General features: G+C 35.6%; 1 protein-coding gene across 1 annotated transcript in view; it reads left to right on the top strand.

Annotated features, from left to right (window-relative positions):
* Positions 1-2,497, top strand: part of pde8b (phosphodiesterase 8B) — a 49,536-nt gene that overhangs the window by 16,779 nt on the left and 30,260 nt on the right. The window contains exon 2 of the mRNA XM_016528751.1: positions 1,421-1,477. Within this exon, the coding sequence (XP_016384237.1) occupies positions 1,421-1,477 (57 nt within the window). The remainder of the gene's footprint in view (positions 1-1,420; positions 1,478-2,497) is intronic.

The raw sequence follows: 2,497 nt of genomic DNA, 5'->3' as shown, positions 1-2,497 counted from the left end.
TGGGGGGGGGGGAGGTGTTCATGAAAATAGATATTTTTGTAAATGGTAGCACCATGGCTTTCTTTTAAATATCTCAGAGTATTATGTAAATACCATGACATAATTATAGTAGTCATTCATGCTATATATCAAAATACCATAATATTAAATGATAGGCCTACTATAATTTTACTCTGGTAATGCCACAATACCTTTTTGTTTTAGGTTCTTTTCACAGTAATTTCACATAAGTCTCAATAAATTTCAAGCAACTAGTGTGCAAAATAAAACAAGCAAGTTTTTGTTAATTTAAAAAAAAATTATAATAATGTTTTTGTCGGGGTCTGTGAAGGAATTCTGGATTGCTGCTCAACTAAAGGACATGCAGAGAGAGATTCAGTGTGTTTTACCACATGTGACAATTGTAGAGTAATAGTTAATTGCATTTGTTGAAACTGTAATTGCGCCTCACAGAATGGAGTGTATTGAAAATCTGAAATAGCACAAAGTTTCCTGTGAGGGGTAGGTTTAGGGGTAGGGTTGGTGTAGGGCAATAGAATATACGGTCTGTACAGTATAAAAACCATTACGCCTATGGGATGTCCCCACTTTTCACAAAAACAAACCTGTGTGTGTGTGTGTGTGTGTGGTCACAGGAATAGAAGCTCTTGACTCTAGATGGCCTCTCAACACTTAAAATTAACATAAAACAGACAGATGACCAAAGCAAATTCATGCTGTGCCATTTACATAAGAGAAAATGTTGATTCAATGTTTATATCTTTTTACTGAAAAAACAAAACAGTGCAGTGCATCTAAATGTCTTTACTCATCTCTTTTTACTTCGCAAAATTAAATGTACCTTACATATGCTGCTTTTATAGTGATTATGATCCGTATTTAGCCCAAGGGCTTTTTGTACATGTGTGTGTGAGTGTGTGATTCCTGCTGAGAGGCTTATGTGTAGTGTTAAAGTGGATGACGCAGGAAGCTTTGAGCCACCTGCTCTCTGTCATTGCAACAATGTCGCCAAACCATTTGGACAACGCCATAAAAAACAGCCTTTTTTGCAACATATTTCATATCTGGCAAAGCGTTAGAACTGTTTGACAGTAGGAATATGGATAATCGTGTTCAAATCAGCTGAATAACACACTTGGATTGGAGTTCGTGCTGATCAGGACGGCTACATCTACCATCATTAATTCAACCTGTGAAACATTATTTTTTTCGGTGAACCGATTTTGTCTTGTCTAGTTTGCGTAAATGGTTGTATTCATGGACATTCAAACACATGTCAATATGTGATTAAAAACAGGACAGGCATGTCAGAATGTTGCTCCAGGGCTCTGAGATGGTAAGACCAGATGCATTCTTGCTTTTGTTTCCTTTTTTAACCTAATTTCAATGAAACACACCTGTTTCTCTCGATCTCTACCAGGTGTCTGCAGCAGAAGAGCGTTTGGGGCCAATGCGACTGACCCAGGAGCCCATTCAGGTAGAGTCCTGTTTAATAATTTTTTGTATGTTTGAATTTGTAGCTTCAAAAGTTTGGAGTTTGTAACATTTTTAATGTTTTTTAAAGAAGTATCTTATGCTCACCAAGGCTGCATTATTTGATCAAAAATACAGTAAAAACAGTGAAATTACAAGTTAAAATGACTGTTTTCTATTTGAATATATTGTAAAATGTAATTTATTCCGGTGATGCAAAGCTGAATTTATTCCAGTCTGCAGTATCGCATGATCTTTCAGAAATCATTCTAATATGCTGATTTGCTGTTTACAAAAAATTATTTTTATTATCAGTGTTGAAAACAGTTCTGCTTAATTTTTAGGTGGAAACTATGATACGTGTATTTAAAATAGAAATATTTTATTTCAATAACTATTATAAATGTCTTTACTGTCACTTTAGATCAGTTTAATGTGTACTTGCTGAATAAAAGTATTAATTTATTTTTGAAAAATCCAAACTTTTGAATGGTAGTGTCTGTACCATCCATTAAAAACACCAACAAATTTGTCAACCACTATAAAATACCCAGTTTCTAGCAATTTATTTAATTATTTCAGGATCGCATAGTTTTGCAGCCAGGTTTGGATTATTTTAAAGCACAATCTCTTGAGTTTAGGGGATTTAAAGCATAATTGCAGGTGATTATGAAACCATGTAGTGATGCATTATGACCTCTCATAGTCCCTGCATTAATGCATTGTGGAATGTCACTGTGACATCACAGTGCACCACTGCAGGACTCTTTTTAGTGATGTTTTGATCTCGCATAGGCTGTGCAGTGTGCAGTGATAGAAATTATTGTGACATCATAATGCATTACTGTCACTGCTGCATTGTCCTGTTTCTACAGTATGGCAAATGAGTGAGGGCACCCAAAGACCTCTTAACATGGACTCATGACCCCAGGGATAATCTTGAGATGTCTCAAAGGATTGACACGATTATCCTGTGTGTGTGTGTGTGTGTGTGTGTGTGTGTGTGTATGAGTGTGTGGTATTA

The sequence above is a fragment of the Sinocyclocheilus rhinocerous genome, unplaced genomic scaffold (genome assembly GCF_001515625.1).
Source record: "Sinocyclocheilus rhinocerous isolate Xijiao unplaced genomic scaffold, SAMN03320098_v1.1 scaffold751, whole genome shotgun sequence".
NCBI lineage: Eukaryota > Metazoa > Chordata > Actinopteri > Cypriniformes > Cyprinidae > Sinocyclocheilus > Sinocyclocheilus rhinocerous.
This window is presented reverse-complemented; position numbering and strand designations above follow the sequence as displayed.